The sequence below is a fragment of the Scardinius erythrophthalmus genome (assembly GCF_964197995.2).
Source record: "Scardinius erythrophthalmus genome assembly, chromosome: 21".
Lineage (NCBI taxonomy): Eukaryota > Metazoa > Chordata > Actinopteri > Cypriniformes > Leuciscidae > Scardinius > Scardinius erythrophthalmus.
In genome coordinates, this window is record NC_138241.1 from 16,986,097 (window position 1) to 17,009,558 (window position 23,462).

The window sequence follows — 23,462 nt, forward strand, 5'->3', positions numbered from 1 at the left end:
CATAAATCTCTTGCAATATGTTAAAAAAGGAAATCTGTTTGAAAAAGGCAATCTCACATTTCCGCAGGGTGCATACTGTCGCATGATCAGGATTCAGCTCTCCCTCTGCTTTTGGGGAGGAGCTGTTCTGAGACGCTGTGTTTGCAGAGCTCTGGTGAGGGGTTAAGAGGGGAGATACAACATTAGGCTCAAACCTGGTCTGGACTTGGACAGATACTCAACCTCCATGCAGTGCCAGGAGCTCCTCGTGCAGGGCCTGAGTTTTGGGATGATCCTGGGTGGGTTAATGCACTTTATATGTCTCAGGAAGTCTCACGCTGCCTATGGCCGCTACGTGGACACCTCGGACAGCTCCATGATGGTTCCCGCAAGGCTAGCCTGGTTCCTCCAGGAGCTTCCCTCTCTCTTGGTGCCCCTGCTTTTGATGCTGATCACAGATGGAAAACACAGCATTGGGAAACACCTGATGCTCTGGACCTTCTGCTTGCATTACTTCCAAAGGTAAGCCTGATGGGACAAACATTTTTACAAACAATTTTACAACATTAATGAAAGATCACCAAGTATAAAATTCAAATATTATAGGCCAGAGCGGATGACTGCATACATCATAACAACTTTATAATGTCATTTGCATGTCGTCAGAGAGGTTTTGCTTCCATTCACTTTTTTTTTTTGGTATGCAAAAGTTCAGTTAAGCCATTTCACAAACCTGGATGTATTAGCTCACCCAGAACAAATGAGGAAAAAATAACCCTTAATTCGAAGACAAAAGGGAACGGATTGGGTGGAATGTTCTGGATTCCTGCTTCTTTAACAATCATACTGTGCTGACAATAAATTGAGGCTGCGGAAATGTAACATAATATCTGATCTGAGTAATTAACTGAATCAAAAGCAGGTGAATGGCATGAGAAATGCTTGGATTTAGGATTGTGAGCAGGTGTTCGCAGACACAAAATAACAGTCGAAATGTAATGCACTGTTGGCAGATGACCTAACATACAAATAACATTCTGGTTTCCAGGAGCTGCATCTACTCTCTGCTGACCAAAGGGCGGCCGTATCCGTTCAACATCATGCTGTTAGGGATGGTGTTTTGCTCTATTAATGGCTTCCTGCAGGCACACTATCTGCTGCATTGTGCTACATATAACAACACATGGTTTTCTGATGCCTGTTTGCTAGCCGGTAAAACACGTTTACTGAAATAATTATTATAATAAAATTGTGTGCTTTTCAAAATTATATATATATATATATATATATATGTGTGTGTGTGTGTGTGTGTGTGTGTGTATATATATATATATATGTGTGTGTGTATATATATATATATATGTGTGTGTGTGTGTGTATATATATATATATATATATATATATATATATGTGTGTGTGTGTATATATATATATATATTTAGAAAAAAAATTGCTTATCGTATTAATAAAAAAAAAAAAAGTAGGCCTACTTTAGACAAATTGCTTGTTAAATGTTTATATAAAGTTGTACGTTTATTAAACTCTTTTTTTTAACTGTATTTCTCTAGGCCTGATCATATTTTTCATAGGAATGGGAGTCAATATTCACAGTGACCACATTCTTCGCAGCCTGAGAAAACCTGGAGAAATTTCCTATAAAATCCCGAGAGGTATTTGAGAGTCTTTTTAATGTTAGTAACACTCATCATTCACTGTCTTTATTTCTGTCTCTGTAAGCAAACTGCAATTAGCTTCGCTGAATAAATGCTAAGCTGATTTATGTGTTTATTTTATCTGCAGGCGGCTTATTTGAGTATGTGTCTGGTGCAAATTTCTTTGGGGAGATAGTACAGTGGCTGGGCTACGCTGTTGCTACCAGGTCCTTACCCACATTTGCTTTTGCTTTTTTCACAACTTGCTTCATAGGCCCAAGAGCCTATCACCATCACAGGTAAGTAAACCAAAATCACAAATCACTTACAGAATTATTAAACTGTACGTCTTCAACATGTTTTCAATGGTATTTGATTGATTTAGAAAACTACATGTGGTTTCTCTAATGTGTTCCAGGTATTATCATGAGAAGTTCAAAGATTTCCCCAGATCAAGAAGATCTCTCATACCCTTCATCTTCTGAGCATCTGCTCATTTATCTAAATGTAGTTGCGTTCTGACAGAAATAAATAATTCATCTTCTTAATTGCTACAGTGTTGTACACCTGTCCTTTTGGTTTGTTTTCATTGCTTGATTTAGCATACAATAAGTGGGAATTATAGGCACAAATAGGAGCATTTATGACTTGAATATTTTACAGATTGTGTGTAATGGTTTTGACTTCCTGTATGATAAAGGATTAATCATATAAAAGGACACTTTACTACAACTTAATCTTTTTTATTATTTCTACAGTATGTTATAGCAGTTGTTAGTATATTTGTGTGTTACTGTGTGTAACTTTTATATTACTTCCTCTATCCCAGCTTAATATGTAGAGACAACTGTAAGTTGGTTGATTTCCTCAAAAAGTGTAAACTGTATGATTCTGTGGTGCTTTTAAAACATGAACATCTCAGCCATTCAAGACAATTGCATGATTTTGTGTTTACAGGATTATCTGTTTGCTGAACAATGACATGTTTGGTGTTTACACCAATTGTTGATTGAAAACAATAATTATTTTGCTAACAATCATAATTTTGGTGATGCAAATGATGCATAATTTCACTTCATATTTAAAGAAGAAAATATAATTAACAGAAAAATGAAACCATATGTTTTTTATAAAATGCTGTTAATCTAAAGTGGTTTAAGGTACACTATGGCCCTCTGTTGGTTAAACAACAAAACTGCATGCATTTTGCAGAAGAACATTGTTTTGGTTTTGCTTCGGATCTGCATGACTGTGCCAGGACTTTGCATTGAGACATGTTGTACGTGCTACAAAAAAGTAGGTCTGCACGATAAATAAATTTACCACACATGTGTGAGACAGAGATGATGGTTTGTCTGAAGCGAATTTGTTTGTGTGCTTGTTTGTGTGTTTGGTTAATCTATGACTCTCCAAACTTTACTAGCGGTGGTTGTCAATCACAGGCATGTCTGTTGAAAAGAATGGCCAATCAGAGGTGATAACTGTAGGTTTTTGTGTGAGTGAGCTCAGGCTCACTTTGTGTAGGCTATATAATCATTTAATAATTTGAAAAAGGTTTTGTTTGCCATGCAGAGGACCAACGTCCACATATACTGCAAAGTTTTAGAAGTGACAGAGGCATTTAATACGGGAAAGAATCTGCAAAATTCTTCCTTAAATCAAATTGATATGACTGAAAGTGATAAAGTAGCAACAGACGGCAAATGAGCTAATGAGTGGTCCTCTGCAGCTATCTACTGGTTGTAGTGGTACTTTTGTCATTTCTTTTCGAAAGTGTTTGTTTTCCAGCAGATGTCAAAAATTGTCCACTAAAACATTGCACGATCCCCTTTGAGTCGGTCTCTCAACATTGTGTAATAGCTTACACTTTGGGGAAACTCCTTTCCCCAAGAGGATGCCGCCTGTGGGACAGGCCCATAGAGTTCCCGGACTTGCACGACGACTCAGTGTTGTGCTTTCGCCCACGGCGAGTGGTGCTAGGAGGATCTGATTGCACTCCTGCGAGGACCTGCCTATCAAGATTCTCAGCGCGAGGCTCGCTGTTGTGCTCAACGGCAGCCTGCCAGCAATCACGCCTCCCACTCCTGAGAGGCCATGAACAGCTCCTTTGGGAAGCTCTGCTGATGAGTTAACGCCAGCCCAGCGCCCACATTCTCATCGCCCACCAGAACCCCTGGTCTTCTACACTAAGCACAGCCTCTGCCCTTCTTCTAACACGCAGGACCTGGTCTCTTTTGGCTATGGAGAAAACGACACGATGTCCACCAACGCCTCCAACCCAGGTGCCTGGTCTGAGCCCCACTCCAACTTCTCTGGACAAGGATGTCATGAATATTCTTTTAGAGGCCGTGGCCAATATGGCCCTGGAATGGTCAGTCCCAGAGCTGCTGGTGAAAAAGTGGATGGACGGGTCTCAATGCAGACTGCCAGTCGTATGCCCCGCAGAGACCAGCTCCTTTCTTCCATGAGCTCTACGATGAGCTCACGCGGCCATGGCCCTCCCCTCATTCAGCCCGAGACCATGCCCAAGAGACCCACCTCCTCTCAGTGGTGGATGGGGCGGACAACCCTGGTTTCACCCGGTCGCGTCCCGTTAAAGAGGCCATTGCGGCTTACCTGTGTCCGTCCCGCGGATGGAAGTCGAGTTTGCTGCCTTCTAAGCCAAGTAGGACTACAGCCCACATCGCCGAGGAAGGCATACATTTCGGCTGGACACAAAACATCTGCCCTTCATACAATGGCGATCCTGCAGGTGTTTCAAACTAGACTCCTGAAGTCCCTGGATGAGTAAGTCCCGGACCTGGAGTCATTTCGCAAGTTGTGCACAGCAGTAGATCTCGCCCAAGGAGTCAGGCGCAGCATGGGCAACCTGGTAGTGCTGCAGCAGCATGTGTTGCTCACACTCACAGAATTGTGTGACTCAGACAAATCAACGCTGCTTGACGCCGCAGTGAACCCCTAAGGCCTCTTTGGTGACGCCGTAAGAGTTTTCTCAGAGAAGTTTGCGGATGCGCAAAGACAGTCTAAAATGATTACCCACTTCCTTGCCAAGCGGGCAATGCTACCCTTCAGGCAAGATCAAAGTCATTTTCAGCGCAGTGCGCAGCCCCTCCGCTCAAAGCATGCTCCATGATCCTGAGCCGCCGATGCGTCAGAGACCTAACAAGAAGTCCTGTTATGGCACAAAGCAAGTTCACCGCCAGTCCAGGCGCCCAGCGGACCAGAAGCAGAGTTCCTGAAGGTTCTGTTCGGAGGGAAGAGAGCGATGTCCGTGGAGAGAGGCGTACTGCCTACCAAGAGAGCACGTTTCTTTTCACTGTTCCCCCTGTGAGTTGCAGCGAGTGCAGAGAAATGTTTGAATGTTGTTTTACCACTGTAAAGGGTTGTAATAAACAGAAAAACAAACATACCTCAATATCAGAGCTCTTTTCCTCCTCACCACTGGACGAGTCACAGCAAAACGTTTGCGTCTCCGATCACCACAGTGGTGGTTCGTTCTTGAATGATCGAGGTTGAGGTCATTTTCAGCGCAGTGGCCAGCCCCTCCACTCCAAGCATGCTCCATGATCCTTAGCAGACTCACAATTCTGATATTATAAATCACAATTGCGACTTTAAATAACTCAATTGTGAGAAGAAAAAAAAGCCAAAATTGCGAGATGTAAACTCCCAATTGTGAGAAAAAAACGTCAGAATTGTGAGATAAGAAGTTTTTTTATTCTTTGTCAGAAAAAGTTTCCGTATTTAATAGCCAAATCAACAGCAGTAATGTTTATACTGGAAAGGATCTGAAATCAAAGACTACACCTAGTGTGGGAAACTACAAGAACAAAACTTGTTGTTCTTGCTTGCAATATATGATTTCCTAGAGTAGATAGTTCTATGTAGTAATCTAGCAGATTTTGTTACCCATTCAGTCACTGCACTAATAACAGGAACATTACCCCATAAGCTACCAAAGGCACAATGACGATGATGTAAGCAGGACCTTTTGCCACACCTAAGTACTTCTTAGTAACCACAAAACTTTATTTTGCTTCATTTAAAAGTCTGCAGATTTGTCCATTTGAATATTTGCAAAAAGTGCAGGTCACTGACTCCAGCAGCATCAAATAAGACTTATAACTCTCTGTGTTCTTCATATTTTGGTTTTGGAGATCTAATGTATATTTAACGTGTACTTTGCCACATGGAGTTATGAAGAAAAATGAAATCTCGGATAAATATTTGATTATAAAATATATCAAACCTAGAATCTTTATTTTAGCACAGTTCATTCATCAAAATTCAATTGATATCCTTTATTATATATTTTACATCAAGAACAAAATTAGCCATCTCAACCGCCACATTCAAAGCATTGAGCTTGGCAGAAAACGAATCTAATATTATGGGCTGATTGTCAGTGTTTTCCAGGAAAACAGGAGAGAAAGTGTGGCACGCTGTATTTAGTGGGGTCTTCAAGTCGGATCTGTCTTCCACCAGACCACAGCCACAGGTTTGCCTAGCAGTGGTTTGGGGGTAGATATCTGGGACCCATCGGTGAGCATATGTCAGGTCAATGAGACAGTCCTGCCCGTCATGCTCTAAGGAAAGAGCCACAGCATGCAGAGAGCTGCAGAATGCCTTGACTGCCATGAGAAACTCAGAGTGAGAGACGCCCAGAGCTGCAGCTGTTATTGTGGCTGTGGACTGATTCTGTGAAGTAAAATGACAAAATATTTAATATAGCAGCAAGCAGAAATTACTGGGCACACACCAATAGTCAAAACCTGGAAGACTAATTCACCAGTGGTTCTCTTGACATTTTCCTATGTTTTTATGAGGTTTTTAAATTTATGAGTAAAATAAAGTCTGTGGTAAACCTAAGTTGACGATACTTGGACGTTTTGTTTTACAGCGTAAATTACACACACTTACTCCCCAAACATTCTTATCTAGTAACTTGTTAGAAACAAGTTTTAAAAAAAAATAAATAAACATAACAGCTTCAAAATTCACGTTTTTGATATTGGGTGTGTTTAATTTACGTTGTAGAAATTTTTTCCAAGTATCGTCAACTGTTCACCACAGACCTTATTTTACTAATAAATTATAAAAAACTCATAGGAAAATCTTGAGGGAACCACTGGCGAATTAGTCTTCCAGGTTTTGACGTCATCCACATTGTGGCATGAGGATTGTAAGGTTGAGCAGATGTAACACCAAAGAGCAAGCGGGACTTGAGGTCTTAGATTACAGTACACTTAATGACACCTTTAAAATTAAATGAGAGTTTTTGAAGAATAGAGAAATTCTTTGCAATGCATTTCCTAATTATACATTTAATACTCTTTTTGTTGAAATGCAATTTTTCTGTTGACAAAATTCCTGTTAAATTGGCCAGTTTTCACAGACAAGCCCTGCTAGCATGGAAATTGGTGTATAAGACCAATTTTTCACCGCACAATCATTTCATATTGAATAACAAAGACGTATTATTTAAAAACAAATCACCATTCTATCATACTTGGTTCAATGAAGGGATTATATTAGTAAGACAGTTGTTTAATTCCAATGGATATTTCTACAAAAATTTCAATTATCAGTTAAACCAAGAGAGTTTGCCATTGTTCTTGACGCGATTCCAAAGAGTGTGATGTTACTCTTAAAGAACTCTAATGGAGTGGAAATCAACATGGATGATCTTTGTGGTAACATTTTCATTGATAATGTTAATGTTTTAAAACAAAAATGTAGCAATAAGGATATAAGAAATGCTCTTTGTTCTGTGTCTTTTCCTGCCGCAATATTCTTTTGGTAATATCTCTTGGGTCAAAGCATGGAAATTGCCAAATAACTTTTGTGTTAATAACAAAATTAAGGAAGTGTCTTACAAAATACTTCACAGAATTTATCCTGCTAAGCATGTTTTGGAAAGATTTAAGCTTAATATTTCATATACCTGTAAATTTTGTGCACTAGAAAAATAAACTCTTTTGCATCTGTTTTTTCACTATATGTACTCAAGATTATTTTGGAAAGATTTAGAAACCTTTATTAGTAGAAAACTGAAGTGTATGATAGAAATTTGTGTATTTAATGTGCTTCTTTTATGCTAAGAATGACAATTTGTAAAGAACAACATATTATAGAGTTATTTATTTTTGTTAGGAAAATACCATATACATAAAAAGAAGTGGGCTCAATGCAAACTATATTTTTCACATATTAAAATGACTTTAAGTAAATATTTTGGAACAAACAAAAAAGTTCTGAAAACATGTAATGCTTTGAAAGCACTGGATTTTATGTAATTTTTCTATTTCTGGCAGCTAATGTTAATGTGATAAAATGAATATGTAATACCTCTTGTTCTCATGGCATTGAATTAATAATAAAAAAATAAAAAATGTAAAAAGATTTGTTTGCTCATAGCTCCCCTTGTGGTCATTTTAATATTATTTAATATTAATGTTAAACATTAAAATAGGTTAAATTGGCATCTAATTTTGTGAGAACTGGTCTGAATATGACCTGAGCTAGTTTTTGTGAAGATTCATAAAAACTTTTAATAACTTTTTTTAATAACTAATAACTTTTGACCAGCATGGCCTCAAAATTAAGGAAAGTGGTAAATGTCTGTACACTGATATTAAAGCTCGAAAAAAAAAAACTTTTCAACCAATTAAGTCTTCATAACGTATTTCATCAGGTTGTAATACTATTTTTTACTTATTCATTTTTTGCCAATTTGGGTTTTGGATGTTCACACCAATTTATCATCTTCTCTATTTTTTTTGTTGCTAAAAAAGTAGAATTTAAAGTAGACTAAATTTTCATAATTCACAGTATGACCAGTATGAGCGATATGACCAAATTATTTTTTCACGATATGAGAATTTTTATTTCACAATATAGTTATTTTTAAATGATTGTATGTCATTTCTGTTATTAAAAGAAAGAAAGAAAAGAAGCAAATTACAAACAATAGGACAAATACAATATAACAAAAATATGACTTAAATTAAGTTTTTCCAGTATTTATTTAACGTACTTAGAATTACTACAGAAATTGAATATCAAATATAAAAATAAAATATAGCATAGTCTTCACTGTTTGAATTAAATATAAATGTATTCTTATTAAAGCTAAAACAAAGTTATTCAGTCAAGAGCAGCAAGTTATTTTCTCTTTTGTTTGATTCATATTATATATATGCTGTCACTTTAAGACCAAACGCACGGATCCATTATACTGATACACATCCGATTTACACCCAGTTTACCTTCACTGGAGACATAACCGGCTGTGTTTACATGAATACTTAGCCTACATGAAGACATTATAGCACGTGTATTCGACCATTCAAGCACAATAAGACGTGAAATTTGGGATCACATATCGAGAGACGTGGCTTTCTGTGCACGCGTGTAAGTCAGCGCGGGCACCAAATTTAGTTTTTTTTCCACTGCTTAACAGTTTTTAACATCGAGCACGATCTGAGAGAGGCATATATATTTACATACTGCAATATACACGATATAGCAAAATCTCTAACAACAGACATCTTATACCGTGGTAACGATATACATCGTCATTCCACCCAGCCCTAATTCACAGTCAAGAAATGCATAATGCATGCATCTTCTCATAACCTTTTGACTAGTAAATCTTACTCATCTAGTAATTAATACTGTAGAAATGCAACCGAATGTGATATGTAACTCAGTGGAACAGAATACCATGTGTGTGATGTGGGTGGCCAGCAGTGTCTCGGTGCAGCCTCCTCCAAGCAGGGCGTAGGGCTCCCTCAGAGTCAGTCGCAACACATGTTCTGCTCTCTGACATGTCATCTGTCCAACAAATGAAACGAAATGAAATGTTCATCATATGAGAGAAGTGAAAGAGGGGATTCATGCAATAAGTTTGAATAAATAAATGTGAGTCCAGTGAATCTAGAAAAAGTGGAACTTAAAAATACAAGGAACAAAATAAAAAGCTTGGAGAGCTGAGAGGGAAGACTGCACCCAAAATAAACCTGACAGAATGGTACGGCACAGCCAGGGATTGTAGAGCGGCGCAATACATTGAACCTTCATAAAATACACTATACTGCCAAAAGTATTGGGACATCCCTCCAAATCATCAGGAGCTCAGTGAATTTAAGAGTGGTACTGTGATAGGTTGCCACCTGTGCAATAAGTCCATTCACGAAATTTCCTCACTACTAAATATTCCACGGTCCACTGTTAGTGGTATTATAACAAAATGGAAGCAATTGTGAACAACAGCAACTCAGCCACGAAGTAGTAGGCCACGTAAAACCACAGAGCGGAGTCAGCACATGCTGATGCGCACAGTGCGAAGAAGTAGCCAACTTTCTGCACAGTCAATAGCTACAGACCTCCAAACTTCGTGTGGCCTTCAGATTAGCTCAATAACTGCGTAGAGAGCTTCATGGAATTGGTTTCCATGGCCGAGCCGCTGCATCCAAGCCTTACATCACCAAGTGCAATGAGTCGGATGCAGTGGTGTAAAACACGTCGCCACTGGAGTCTAGAGCAGTGGAGACGTGTTCTCTGGAGTGACGAATCACACTTCTCTATCTGGCAATCCGATGAACGAGCCTGGGTTTGGTGGTTGCCAGGAGAACGGGACTTGCCTGACTGCACTGTGCCAATGTAAAGTTTGGTGGAGGAGGGATTATGGCGTGGGGTTGTTTTTCTGGGGTTGGGCTTGGCCCCTAATACTTAATGCTTCAGCACACCAAGACATTTTGGACAATTACATGCTCCCAAATGTGTGGGAACAGTTTGGGGATGGACCCCTTCCTGTTCCAACATGACTGCGCACCAGTGCACAAAGCAAGGTCCATAAAGACATGGATGAGCGAGTTTGGTGTGGAGGACCTTGACTGGCCGGCAGAGTCCTGACCTCAACCCGATAGAACACCTTTGGAATGAATTAGAGCGGAGACTGCGATCTAGCGCCCGGTCGCATAAAGCACCTTAAGTTTTTCCCTTAAGTATGAGACTTAAGGCGTGATTTCCCCTCAGCTAAGGGAATGACTTAAGGATGTTGCATATAATCCCTTAAACAGTTCTCTTAGGTAAGGGAAACCATTAAGTGTTTCACGACAGTGACAAAGGTTTTTCCGCTATAAAATTCTATTGCTGGAAAAGGAAGATATTTAGAAGAATATCAGTAACCAGACAGTTTCTGGGTCCCATTGACTTCCATAGTATATATTTTTTCCTACTATGGAAGTCAATGGGACCCAGAAACTGCCTGGTTACTGATATTCTTCTAAATATCTTCCTTTCTGTTCAGCAGAAGAAAGAAATTCATACAGGTTTGAAACGACATGAGGGTGAGTATATGATGACAGAATTTTCATTTTAAAGTGAACTACTCCTTTAATACAGATAGCAGTAAGTTTCACAGAAAACAGCATAACATGGATAAGGAAAACAAAAAACAAAATCAAATATGAAAAAGAAGGACCAGATGAGACAGAAACTCAAATTGATAGCTTACTCAAAATTCTGTCATCATACTCACCCTCATGTCGGTCTAAACCCATAAGACTTTCATTCATCTTTAGAAACAAATAAAGATATTTTTAATATTCGCCTATTATTTCTGTCCATTTATTGAAAGACATAAAAGTAATCCATATGATTCAAGCTGTTTCGGAAGCACAAACGTGTGTGCGTCATGCGCAAGAACAAACCTCATTGGTTCCTGAGCTCATTTGAGCTTCCGTTAACCATATAAGATGTGCTTTATGTGTTTATATGTGAAAAAGCGGCAAAATTAAAATTTGTTTATGATATAAAGCGGCCGATCGCGTCTCGTTAGAAGACTTGGATTGAACCTGCTCGCTCCGTGTAACACTGAACATGAAGTTTTCCAAAACCTTATGTTATACTTAGGAAAATGACAGTTAAGGGGCTTAATGCAACACTTAATGGGGTGTATGACGTTTCACCTAAAGAAACCCTTAAGTAACACTTAAGAGTTATTTTTTGCAACATTCTTAAGTATAAGGGAAACCTAAGGGCGTTCTTAACGGAAAATTACACTTAAGGTGTCCAACATCAATGCCTGACCTCAAAAATGTGCTTCTAGAAGAATGGTCAAAAACCCCCATAAACACACTCCTAAACCTTGTGAAAAGCCTTCCTAGAAGAGTTGAAGTTGTTATAGCTGCAAAGGGTGGGTTAACTCCATATTAAACTCTACGGATCAGGAATGGGATGTCATTAAAGTTCATGTGCATGTAAAGGCAGACGTCCTAAAACTTTTGGCAATATAGTGTATCGCTGATGATTTGACTGCCGATATAAAATTGCGTATTGTGAATATTGCGATGATTTTAATGCAGCTTTTATTTGCCCATTATGTTTCCTAAAGATCCTTTTTTGTCTCATGACTTGGGATAATGAGAGCATTAAAACAGATGTTTTTAAACACATCTAAGACAGATGTTTTCGTAAGCTTGATTCAATTTGGTGAATTGGTTCAAACTGTGTGTTTAAATTAATTGGTATAAAAACGGTTATTGGTGCATTTAAATGAAAATAATTAAATGAACACATACAAATCTTGACTTTAACATGTTGGACGAACCTTCAGTTCTTCAAGCATAGTTTCATTTCTGTGGCAAAGTACCAAGGTGCTAATTGCAGCATCTTTAGAAGGAAGAAGATGGAGCAGCTCTCTGGATCCACATGACTGGAAACAGAGCCCTCTAACCAGCCCGTAAGCTTCAGCCGGGACTGGAGAGCAAGGAGAAGCAACAGCCTGAGCACCTGAAATTAAAATAAAATGAAGCCTCTAAGAATGTAGACTGACATTTCTTTTCAATACTATTGTATTGCACAATGATGTTATATTTATAACCATTGTTGGGTGTAACTCATTACTAAGCAATTGCTGTAATTTAGTTACTATTCCCTTGAAAAAGTAAAATAAGGGATTACTCTTAATTTTTCTGTAATTATGACCGCCGCTAGCGTAGCTAGCGAAAGCGGTCATATAGGGATTGTCAAAGTTTTTTTTTTTTTTTTTTTTCGTCACCTTACTGAATTTTTCGTCAACGATACCAGGGACACCGAAACACCGGGGAACATGAAATTTGGTGGGCATGTAGCCCCACTAGACTTCTACGGAAAAATTTCGTTTGGTCCCCGGGGGCCACTCCCCCCCCGCGCTGGGCCCCCCCAAACCCAAAAAAATGCAGTTTTTCCTAAATAACTACCTGAACCGTGGCACCGAGGATGAAGAAATTTTTATGGTATGTTGGTCTACTAGACTTTTACGGAAAAATTTCGTTTGGTCCCCGGGGGCCACTTCCCCCCCCGCGCTGGGGCCCCCGTAAATTTTTCGTCAACGATACCAGGGACACCGAAGCACCGGGGAACATGAAATTTGGTGGGCATGTAGCCCCACTAGACTTCTACGGAAAAATTTCGTTTGGTCCCCGGGGGCCACTCCCCCCCGCGCTGGGCCCCCCCAAACCCCAAAAAATGCAGTTTTTCCTAAATAACTACCTGAACCGTGGCACCGAGGATGAAGAAATTTTTATGGTATGTTGGTCTACTAGACTTTTACGGAAAAATTTCATTTGGTCCCCGGGGGCCACTTCCCCCCCCGCGCTGGGGCCCCCGTAAATTTTTCGTCAACGATACCAGGGACACCGAAACACCGGGGAACATGAAATTTGGTGGGCATGTAGCCCCACTAGACTTCTACGGAAAAATTTCGTTTGGTCCCCGGGGGCCACTCCCCCCCCGCGCTGGGCCCCCCCAAACCCAAAAAAATGCAGTTTTTCCTAAATAACTACCTGAACCGTGGCACCGAGGATGAAGAAATTTTTATGGTATGTTGGTCTACTAGACTTTTATGGAAAAATTTCATTTGGTCCCCGGGGGCCACTTCCCCCCCCGCGCTGGGGCCCCCGTAAATTTTTCGTCAACGATACCAGGGACACCGAAACACCGGGGAACATGAAATTTGGTGGGCATGTAGCCCCACTAGACTTCTAAGGAAAAATTTCGTTTGGTCCCCGGGGGCCACTCCCCCCCCGCGCTGGGCCCCCCCAAACCCAAAAAAATGCAGTTTTTCCTAAATAACTACCTGAACCGTGGCACCGAGGATGAAGAAATTTTTATGGTATGTTGGTCTACTAGACTTTTACGGAAAAATTTCGTTTGGTCCCCGGGGGCCACTTCCCCCCCCCCGCGCTGGGGCCCCCGTAAATTTTTCGTCAACGATACCAGGGACACCGAAGCACCGGGGAACATGAAATTTGGTGGGCATGTAGCCCCACTAGACTTCTACGGAAAAATTTCGTTTGGTCCCCGGGGGCCACTCCCCCCCCGCGCTGGGCCCCCCCAAACCCCAAAAAATGCAGTTTTTCCTAAATAACTACCTGAACCGTGGCACCGAGGATGAAGAAATTTTTATGGTATGTTGGTCTACTAGACTTTTACGGAAAAATTTCATTTGGTCCCCGGGGGCCACTTCCCCCCCCGCGCTGGGGCCCCCGTAAATTTTTCGTCAACGATACCAGGGACACCGAAACACCGGGGAACATGAAATTTGGTGGGCATGTAGCCCCACTAGACTTCTACGGAAAAATTTCGTTTGGTCCCCGGGGGCCACTCCCCCCCCGCGCTGGGCCCCCCCAAACCCAAAAAAATGCAGTTTTTCCTAAATAACTACCTGAACCGTGGCACCGAGGATGAAGAAATTTTTATGGTATGTTGGTCTACTAGACTTTTATGGAAAAATTTCATTTGGTCCCCGGGGGCCACTTCCCCCCCCGCGCTGGGGCCCCCGTAAATTTTTCGTCAACGATACCAGGGACACCGAAACACCGGGGAACATGAAATTTGGTGGGCATGTAGCCCCACTAGACTTCTAAGGAAAAATTTCGTTTGGTCCCCGGGGGCCACTCCCCCCCCGCGCTGGGCCCCCCCAAACCCCAAAAAATGCAGTTTTTCCTAAATAACTACCTGAACCGTGGCACCGAGGATGAAGAAATTTTTATGGTATGTTGGTCTACTAGACTTTTACGGAAAAATTTCATTTGGTCCCCGGGGGCCACTTCCCCCCCCCCGCGCTGGGGCCCCCGTAAATTTTTCGTCAACGATACCAGGGACACCGAAGCACCGGGGAACATGAAATTTGGTGGGCATGTAGCCCCACTAGACTTCTACGGAAAAATTTCGTTTGGTCCCCGGGGGCCACTCCCCCCCCCGTGCTGGGCCCCCCCAAACCCAAAAAAATGCAGTTTTTCCTAAATAACTACCTGAACCGTGGCACCGAGGATGAAGAAATTTTTATGGTATGTTGGTCTACTAGACTTTTACGGAAAAATTTCGTTTGGTCCCCGGGGGCCACTTCCCCCCCCCCGCGCTGGGGCCCCCGTAAATTTTTTGTCAACGATACCAGGGACACCGAAGCACCGGGGAACATGAAATTTGATGGGCATGTAGCCCCACTAGACTTCTACGGAAAAATTTCGTTTGGTCCCCGGGGGCCACTCCCCCCCCGCGCTGGGCCCCCCCAAACCCAAAAAAATGCAGTTTTTCCTAAATAACTACCTGAACCGTGGCACCGAGGATGAAGAAATTTTTATGGTATGTTGGTCTACTAGACTTTTACGGAAAAATTTCATTTGGTCCCCGGGGGCCACTTCCCCCCCCGCGCTGGGGCCCCCGTAAATTTTTCGTCAACGATACCAGGGACACCGAAACACCGGGGAACATGAAATGTGGTGGGCATGTAGCCCCACTAGACTTCTACGGAAAAATTTCGTTTGGTCCCCGGGGGCCACTCCCCCCCCGTGCTGGGCCCCCCCAAACCCAAAAAAATGCAGTTTTTCCTAAATAACCACCTGAACCGTGGCACCGAGGATGAAGAAATTTTTATGGTATGTTGGTCTACTAGACTTTTACGGAAAATTTTTGTTTGGTCCCCGGGGGCCACTTCCCCCCCCGCGCTGGGGCCCCCGTAAATTTTTCGTCAACGATACCAGGGACACCGAAACACCGGGGAACATGAAATTTGGTGGGCATGTAGCCCCACTAGACTTCTACGGAAAAATTACGTTTGGTCCCCGGGGGCCACTCCCCCCCCGCGCTGGGCCCCCCCAAACCCAAAAAAATGCAGTTTTTCCTAAATAACTACCTGAACCGTGGCACCGAGGATGAAGAAATTTTTATGGTATGTTGGTCTACTAGACTTTTACGGAAAAATATTTCGTTTGGTCCCCGGGGGCCACTCCCCCCCCCCCGCGCTGGGGCCCCCGTAAATTTTTCGTCAACGATACCAGGGACACCGAAGCACCGGGGAACATGAAATTTGGTGGGCATGTAGCCCCACTAGACTTCTACGGAAAAATTTCGTTTGGTCCCCGGGGGCCACTCCCCCCCCGCGCTGGGCCCCCCCAAAACCAAAAAAATGCAGTTTTTCCTAAATAACTACCTGAACCGTGGCACCGAGGATGAAGAATTTTTTATGGTATGTTGGTCTACTAGACTTTTACGGAAAAATTTCATTTGGTCCCCGGGGGCCACTTCCCCCCCCCCCCCGCGCTGGGGCCCCCGTAAATTTTTCGTCAACGATACCAGGGACACCGAAGCACCGGGGAACATGAAATTTGGTGGGCAAGTAGCCCCACTACACTTCTACGGAAAAATTTCGTTTGGTCCCCGGGGGCCACTCCCCCCCCCGCGCTGGGCCCCCCCAAACCCAAAAAAATGCAGTTTTTCATAAATAACTACCTGAACCGTGGCACCGAGGATGAAGAAATTTTTATGGTATGTTGCTCTTAAGGGCCCACATCAACCTAGCCCATAATCACTCATTTGTGATTTGCGCCCATCCCATAAAAAATGAAAATGCAATATTATTCTGCTTTAATCGCCCCTATCTTCAGTGGAGATGTTCAGAACTGCACCATATTTCATGTGTATGATTAACTTGACATCCTCTGGGGGTATCCTCTGCTAAGTTTCGTAGAATTTCATCCATGGGGGGGTATAAAATAAATTCATTTATGTGCACATTTAGTGACTGTACACTCATCGGCCTGTAGATGGTGCTGTTGAGCGAAGGGTTGCTGGTTTAGGATGATACTGTCACACACACACATGCAGGAATACAAACAAACGCAAGCATGCACACACACTGACATCCACACGCACAGACACACACCCATACACACACATACAAATCCACATGCACAGACACACACACACAAACACACACGCGCACACATGTACGCACACATACATACACGCACAGACACACACACACACACACACACACACACACACAGACACACACATACACAACACACACACACACACACACACACACACACACACACACACACACACACACACACACACACACACACACACACACACACACAGACAGACATGCACATACACAACACACACACACACACACACACACACACACACACACACACACACACACACACACACATACTACTACTTTTTTTAGGTATATACATAAACACGCAATACAGCCAAATTACTCCACGTCATTTATTTTTGTGGAAAGCCAGTGCAGGCCTGAGCGGCGGGCATATTTTGTACCGCGATGCGGTACATCTAGTTTAATTACATTTACTTCTGATGTAATTGCATTAAATACAGTACAGACTACAATTTTATACCAAACAATAGTGGATTTAACATAAAAATGTTACATCTAATTATAGAATGTGTGTTTTTAATGTAACCTTATCACTTTAAATACTTTGGTCAGTTCAATAATAATGTATGCAATTTTTATATTTATTTTTAAAGAATCAAAAGAGTAGTTTCATGTCTATCCTTGTATTGTTCAACTGGTTGAGGTTGATATTGGATTTGTAATGCAATAGTTTTAAGAGATTATTTAGTACAGTAATATAATTACACAGGTGAAGATCAGTAATCAGTAGCTAGTAGTTAATTACTTTTTAGAGTAATTTACCCAACACTGATTATAACCAATAAATGATTCAAAGAAGGCATGGCTTTAAATAATAACAATCATAAGTAAATACATACACTACAGTTGAAAAATTCAACAAAAGTGCATTCATTACAAATATCATTACATTTTAAAATAGTTATTTTCTATTTTTATTATATTTTAAAATGTAATTTATGTCTATGATGTCAAAGCTGATTTTGCAGCATCATTACTCCAGTCTTCAGTGTCACATGATCCTTTAGAAATCATTCTAATATTCTGATTTGTTGCTCAAGAAAAATTTCTTATTATCAATGTTGAAAAAAGGTGTGCTGCTTAATATTTTTTTTAAAAAGTTGACATTTTTTTTCAGGATGAAAGTACAAAAAGAATGATATTTATTTAAAAAAGAAATATTTGTTTACATTAAAATTGTCACTTTAGATCAATTTAATGTGTCTTTGCGAAATAAGTAAGAACGCTAAGTTGAAATTGTGTTTATTTTCTTAGGAAATTAGTTTTAAAATATGTTTTTTTTAACGAGTGTATTATGGATTTTCATAAAAAAAAACTTTTTCATTGAATGATGTTTTATTCAGAAAAAATGACTAGTTTTTAAATATACAGTCAGACCTGGAAATACAACTTAAAACTATATTAAACCGTTTAGAAAACAGCTATAAATTCATATTCAATTCTATAAATATTCAAAAATATCTACCTGATATCTGGATAAATGGCTCCATCAGGGCAAGTCCAAGCCTCTCTATCACCACCACTCCATGTTCCCTGAAGTAGTGCAGAAGGACTGGATGCACTACTTTCTGACAAGCAAATAAGCTCACTTTGTCCTTAACAACTTGTTCCCCAAGCTTCAGGAGCTGCTGCAGGAGATCAAGCTCTGGGTCCACTCCCCTATGGATCTCCAATGTTACATCTCCAACCTCAGACATATCACCTGACAGTGATGCACTGAAAACCACCACTTTAAATGGACCAGATCCCAGTCTCTTAAGATCTGCAGGTTGAAGCATCTCAGGGACATCCACCAGCAGTCCAGGGAAAACAGAAGAATCGCTCACCGGTTGGCCCTCAATGCCGATGGTAACTGTCCTTCCAAAGCAGGCCACATCGGGAGAGTTGCAAGGGATTGAACACAGAAAGGCCTGTGCGATCAGTGAACTGATGTGCTGTGTCTCCCTGCTATTCAACATGCAGGCTGGTTTGCTGGTGATCATGCTGCGGGCCAGGACAACGAGCGAGTTACAGCTGCTGAAGTCTACCGAGACCTTACAACCACAAGAGTCTCCTTTAAGATACATGTTGCATTCTTCCACAAGATGTTTGTATGACTTGGCTGCAGCAACTGTTCTAAGGTTATATTTTTGAGTATTTTCAATAAGTCTCAGCATGAAAATCCCCATAAACAGCCCACAGTCACTGTAACGTGCGGTGTGATGTTGAACAGAAGTTGAGATCAGTTTGAGAAGCGGCTCAGACATATCTACTCGCTTGAGCAGCGCTGTAGAGGTTGAAGTGGTCAAGACGTGGCCCCCAACATTGTTGTGTATTTGTTTCAGTCTGCCAGTAGGTCCATAGGCAGTACTGAGTATATTTCTCAACAGAGCTATCTTTAGGCAGATGTTACTGTCGGAAAATGGTTCATCTGTGCACACAGCAGGTTTCTTCTTACAAATGCGAGACATACTGTGGTTTCATTCAGAGAAATTCACAGAAGGTTATCGATACAGGTCAGTTGTAATAAATTAATAGATCACATGCGTAATAGTACAATATTATGATTTTATGTAATGATTGATCAATATTTTAGTAGCATAATATCTTTGATTTTAGGTTAACATGTATATTAAAGCATACATGAGAGTGCATATTTAAGGTCAACGTTTCTCTTAGTTTTTCGACCTTTTTACCTTTAATAGTTCATTTTAAATAGCCCTGTGGCGTGACTAATTATTTTATAAATAATATAAATAGTCCGTAGACAAATAATATGAGGTCATAAAAACTGCTTACGTAGTTACAAAACAATTAATAAAATGCTGTTTTGGAGTTAAGTAAGTATTTTACGTCAACACACTTTTAACATAATCTTACTAAACATTATCATACTAAAATGACTTGATGGCATTATAGAATTTTTTCATATGACAACTCTTGTTGCTGATTTGTAATTAAAAACAAACTCAATAGATTATAAAACGTGAGTGGACGTGTACAATTTACTTTACGAGGCTCGTAACGTTACATTCCCCAAAGTTAAGCTTATTGTTCAACGAACTAACCAAAACATAAGAAAGAAAAACCAAACCGTACGACAATAGCCGAGCAGCAGATTTTGTTTACGTCTTGCAAGCTTACAAGACATGCTCTTATGTGGTAACCAAACGTGCCAGTTAAAAAGCATTTAACAATAGAGACCAATAAAATAACCATTGGCTTTTACATCGCCAACATTACACATTCAATGCGGTACTATACTTTTGCTAAGATATATAACATCGTGGATATTTCGCAATTTACGAATAACGATCATGACTGTCCGGCAAAATATGTAGCCTCCAATATCCGACTGCGTCTCTATGACAACTGTACGCGCTGGGGTCCTAACATGACAGGGCGAGTTTCAAACCATCGGCGGGAGAAACTGATTCAAGCTCCTTTAGTTAACGTTACCGTTATTTTAGCGTTATTTTGGACTAATTTTAATTACAAATATTAATTTTATATATTGCCAATTATATCTAATCGACCCAGGATGTCATAAGAAAAGTATGTGAGCGCTATTTTACCACCATTCCTGCTTTGTGTTTTGATTTGGGCTTTTCTTCAGCTCCATCCAGATGCTTCTGTCACAAACACGTGAGTATTTCACTCAACTGATTTGGTTCTCAGCATTAAAAATGATTTAAGTTTCATTAGTTTTGTTGTTTGTGGTTGTTCAGCGCTTTCTCTTGGATTTTTTTGCAGTGTTTCATCAGAATGCAGTCCTCTAAATTTGTGGTTAAGGTATGTTGACATATTTCTTTGATCTTTTGGTCATTGTTGCAGTATTTTGGGTTCACTTTATCGTTTTTAGTGTGATTAAATGTGATTTCTGCCGCCACATGAGAAAAATTCAAGCTTGTCATAATTATTAAAGGTTACAGATGTTAACAGTAATAAATAAATAAAATAAAATAATAAATTATTAAGAGGGGCATACGGACATCACAAGAGGTTATAAGAATTACACCACAATATAACATTTTGTCAATATGAAAAATTAAAGGACTCAAGGATGTTATACGTTTTCGAAACCTTTGAGTTCCAAGGTTTGGCATTTTATTAAATTTGTCATAACATGTCATAGTTTTGAATTTTATCATTTTATTTTTTATCATTTTATTTTTATCATTTTAGACTTTTTAAATGGCCTTTTTGTCATGATTTCACATTTTCATGTCATGATTGTTCGACCTATTTATTTCAGCATTTATGTCATAATTCAATTTTTTTTACTTTTATCTAATCATTTGGACTTTTTATGTCATCGTTTTGACTTCGATTTTTGACAACCATATTATGGCTTGTGTTATAATTTCAACTTTAATGTCATAACTATGACTTTTATGTAATTTATGACTTTTATATTTTTATTTCAACCTTCTATGACAAAATGAAACCTTGTCCGGTGTCACAGACAAGGCTTAAATCTAGTCCCAGACTAAAATAAATGTTTGAGGTGTTTTAACTGAAAGTAACTTGCACTGACATATCTTAAAATATGTCAGTATCATTGTTTTGTCTCAAGATGCACACCAGTAATGTTTTTTCTCTAAGGCACGTTTATAAAAGACTACTAAAATGCTCTATGCCATATCACCCAAGACTGGTTGCCCACTGAAGCTAAGCAGGGTTGAGCCTGACCAGTACTTGGATGGGAGACCTCCTGGGAAAACCAGGTTGCTGCTGGAAGAGGTGTTAGTGAGGCCAGCAGGGGGCGCTCACCCTGTGGTCTGTGTGGGTCCTAACGCCCCAGTATAGTGATGGGGACACTATTACTGTCAAAAAGCACCGTTCTTGACTCCTTCGGATGAGATGTTAAACTGAGGTCCTGACTCTTCCCAGGATGTCCTTCTGAAAAAGAGTAGGGGTTGAACCCCGGCATCCTGGCCACATTTGCCCATTGGCCTCTGTCCATCATGGCCTCCTAATCATCCCCATACATACTGATTGGCTTCATCACTCCGTCTCCTCTCCACCAATTACGCGATATGGCTGCCACATTAGTAGTGTTCGAGAAGATTCCCCCCTTCCATGTATAAGGCAACTTAAGTGTTGAGAAAAGCGCTATATAAATGCAATGATTTGTTATTATTATTAATTGAACTGAGGCCTAATCCCGGTTTAATCTAAGCCCTGTCTGTGAAGCCGGGCACTTTCTAATTTTTAATGCATAACAATGACTTAATTGAATTTCTTATTTGTGATTTACCAAAGCATGATTTTTTTTATTATGTGGCGGAAATGGGCTTCCGTATTATATGAAACCTAAAGGGATTTATAGAGACTCAAGATCAACTTAAAATTCAGAGCTGTTGAATAAATGTAACTACCTCATTTCTAAACACTAGAGGGGGTAGTTGCCTCAGCAAATGAATGCTATCAGCATGCAGCTGTCTGAATGTATTAATTTAGTAGTTTACAGAACAGCTCCCACTTTTTCATGTTCTTTGTGTGTGCTCATTACATGTTTTGTGACAAACCATGCTAAAAAGAAAACGTCCAGATTTCAACATAGCGTTACGCTGTATTCTATTTTCCATACCACCTCAGTCACTTTCTTTTACAATAGTTTGATGTTCATAATCATGCATGCATCTATCCAGCTGAATGTCTCCTCGGGCCGTGTTTCTCGGCAGCACAGATCATGCTGGACCGGCCCTGTCTATTCATCTTCAGGCCAGATGAATGTCAATGAATGTCAGTGCTAATACATGTCAGATGTTTCTATTAAGTGCTAGAAAAGCTCTGGGTCTCTGTCTTTGTTGATGTTTCATATAGTGAAGGCTTTAACTCTAGTTCCTGGACGCTGCTGTGGATCACTCACATCCGTGTTTAGTGCCAGACTTTGGCTGCATATTTCTCTCTTTCTGTCTTTCTCACTCATCATTTCTCCCGTCTTTCTGTTTTTCATTGTGGGAGAGCACCACTCACCAACCTTACCCTCCCAGTCTGCACATAATGATACTGTTATATATGTTGCTCTCCCTGAGAAAGGAACTGTCATGCCCAACACTGTGACCACAGGGAGACATTTAAAACGGGGAGGCAAACAATACCATCAACTGGCCCAGTTCTCAGCTAAACTCTTGTAGGCGAGCAGAAGACCTGTGTCAAGATATTACAATACTTTTATTCTTTTCTATCCCAGCTGAAAGGGATAGTTTATCAAAAAATGAACATTCCCTCAAAATTTAGCCTCATGCCGTTCCAAACCCACATGCCTTTCTTTCCTCTGTGGAACACAAAAGAAGTTTTTTTTGAAGAAGATTTTGTCTACAAAATGAAAGTCATTGAGTGTATGCATAAAAAAAGTCATACAGGTTTGGAACGACACGAGTGTGAGTAGATGATAACAAAATGTCATTTTTGGGTGAACTATTAAGAAAACTGTACAAATAAATCTGTAGAAAATCAGAAAAGGTACTGGTAATTTTCTGGTAGGACATTATCGGGAAAAATCAATACAGAAAATTCCTTCATATTACCACTGTACATTGTGCCCTATTTTTTACATTTTAAAATGACTTTTATAAGCCACTCGTAGATTGATTGTTTGAACA

General features: G+C 40.3%; 3 protein-coding genes across 5 annotated transcripts in view; 2 read left to right on the forward strand and 1 right to left on the reverse strand.

Moving 5' to 3' along the window:
- Nucleotides 1-226: 226 nt before the first annotated feature.
- On the forward strand, nt 227-2,116 carry srd5a2b (steroid-5-alpha-reductase, alpha polypeptide 2b; the record flags this gene model as incomplete). The annotated part of the gene is made up of 5 exons (XM_081351214.1): nt 227-501; nt 1,028-1,191; nt 1,548-1,649; nt 1,780-1,930; nt 2,050-2,116. 5 exons carry the CDS (start codon nt 227-229, stop codon nt 2,114-2,116), a joined length of 759 nt encoding a protein of 252 aa, XP_081207340.1.
- Nucleotides 2,117-5,860: 3,744 nt separating this feature from the next.
- Nucleotides 5,861-20,218, reverse strand: mkks (MKKS centrosomal shuttling protein; the record flags this gene model as incomplete). Of its 2 annotated transcripts, XM_081350704.1 has the most annotated exons (4): nt 18,338-20,218; nt 12,247-12,428; nt 9,357-9,467; nt 5,861-6,329 (listed from the first exon to the last, which is right to left on the reverse strand). In XM_081350704.1, exons 1-4 carry the CDS (start codon nt 19,320-19,322, stop codon nt 5,919-5,921), a joined length of 1,689 nt encoding a protein of 562 aa, XP_081206830.1. In that variant the 5' UTR covers nt 19,323-20,218. The 2 variants fall into 2 exon arrangements, with proteins under 2 accessions (XP_081206830.1, XP_081206831.1); XM_081350705.1 differs by lacking the exon at nt 9,357-9,467 and having other exon boundaries at nt 5,919-6,329; nt 18,338-19,404.
- slx4ip (SLX4 interacting protein) overlaps nt 19,864-23,462 on the forward strand; it is a 44,158-nt gene continuing 40,559 nt past the window's right edge. Inside the window, exons 1-2 of one of the 2 annotated variants that reach the window (XM_081350707.1) lie at nt 19,864-20,496; nt 20,605-20,643. In XM_081350707.1, coding sequence (XP_081206833.1) covers nt 20,617-20,643 — 27 coding nt within the window. In that variant the 5' untranslated portion in view covers nt 19,864-20,496; nt 20,605-20,616. The remainder of the gene's footprint in view (nt 20,497-20,604; nt 20,644-23,462) is intronic. The other variant, XM_081350706.1, reaches the window with a different exon arrangement.